The sequence below is a fragment of the Aptenodytes forsteri genome, unplaced genomic scaffold, assembly GCF_000699145.1.
Source record: "Aptenodytes forsteri isolate BGI_AS27 unplaced genomic scaffold, ASM69914v1 Scaffold475, whole genome shotgun sequence".
Taxonomy (NCBI): domain Eukaryota; kingdom Metazoa; phylum Chordata; class Aves; order Sphenisciformes; family Spheniscidae; genus Aptenodytes; species Aptenodytes forsteri.
In genome coordinates, this window is record NW_008794113.1 from 32,751 (window position 1) to 33,439 (window position 689).

Genomic DNA, 689 nt, shown 5'->3' on the forward strand with positions numbered 1-689 from the left:
CTCGGAGTCCGGCGCGGCCGTGCTCTTCCTCCTGATGTGCTCCTTCGCCCTCATCGCCCACTGGCTGGCCTGCATCTGGTACGCCATCGGCAACGTGGAGGGGCAGCGCATCGGCTGGCTCCACTCCCTGGGCGACCAGATCGGCAAGCCCCTCAACGCCAGCAACCCCCTCTACGGCCCCACCATCAAGGACAAGCACGTCACCGCGCTCTCCTTCCCCTTCAGCAGCCTGACCAGCGTCGGCTTCGGCAACGTCTCCCCCAACACCAACTCCGAGAAGATCTTCTCCGGCTCCACTCCCTGGGCGACCAGATCGGCAAGCCCCTCAACGCCAGCAACCCCCTCTACGGCCCCACCATCAAGGACAAGTACGTCACCGCGCTCTACTTCACCTTCAGCAGCCTGACCAGCGTCGGCTTCGGCAACGTCTCCCCCAACACCAACTCCGAGAAGATCTTCTCCATCTGCGTCATGCTCATCGGCTGTGAGTGCCCCCAGCGTGCGCCCAACGCGGGGGCTCGCTGGGGGGGTCCTGCTCTGCCCCCGCCGGCGGGGAGGGCACACGTCTGGGTGTGCGTGTGAGCATGCGTGTGCGCGAGCGTGTGCGTGTGAGCGCGTGCGTGTGTGTGTGTGAGCGTGCATGTGCGTGTGAGCGCGTGCATGTGAGCGTGGTGCGTGTGTGTGTGTGA

At 65.7% G+C, this 689-nt stretch overlaps 1 protein-coding gene across 1 annotated transcript in view; it reads left to right on the top strand.

Annotated features, from left to right (window-relative positions):
- LOC103896024 (potassium voltage-gated channel subfamily H member 2-like) overlaps window positions 1-689 on the top strand; it is a gene marked incomplete at both ends in the record, with an annotated part of 31,382 nt that overhangs the window by 29,261 nt on the left and 1,432 nt on the right. Inside the window, 2 exon segments of the mRNA XM_019471120.1 lie at window positions 8-304; window positions 364-570. Coding sequence (XP_019326665.1) covers window positions 8-304; window positions 364-570 — 504 coding nt within the window.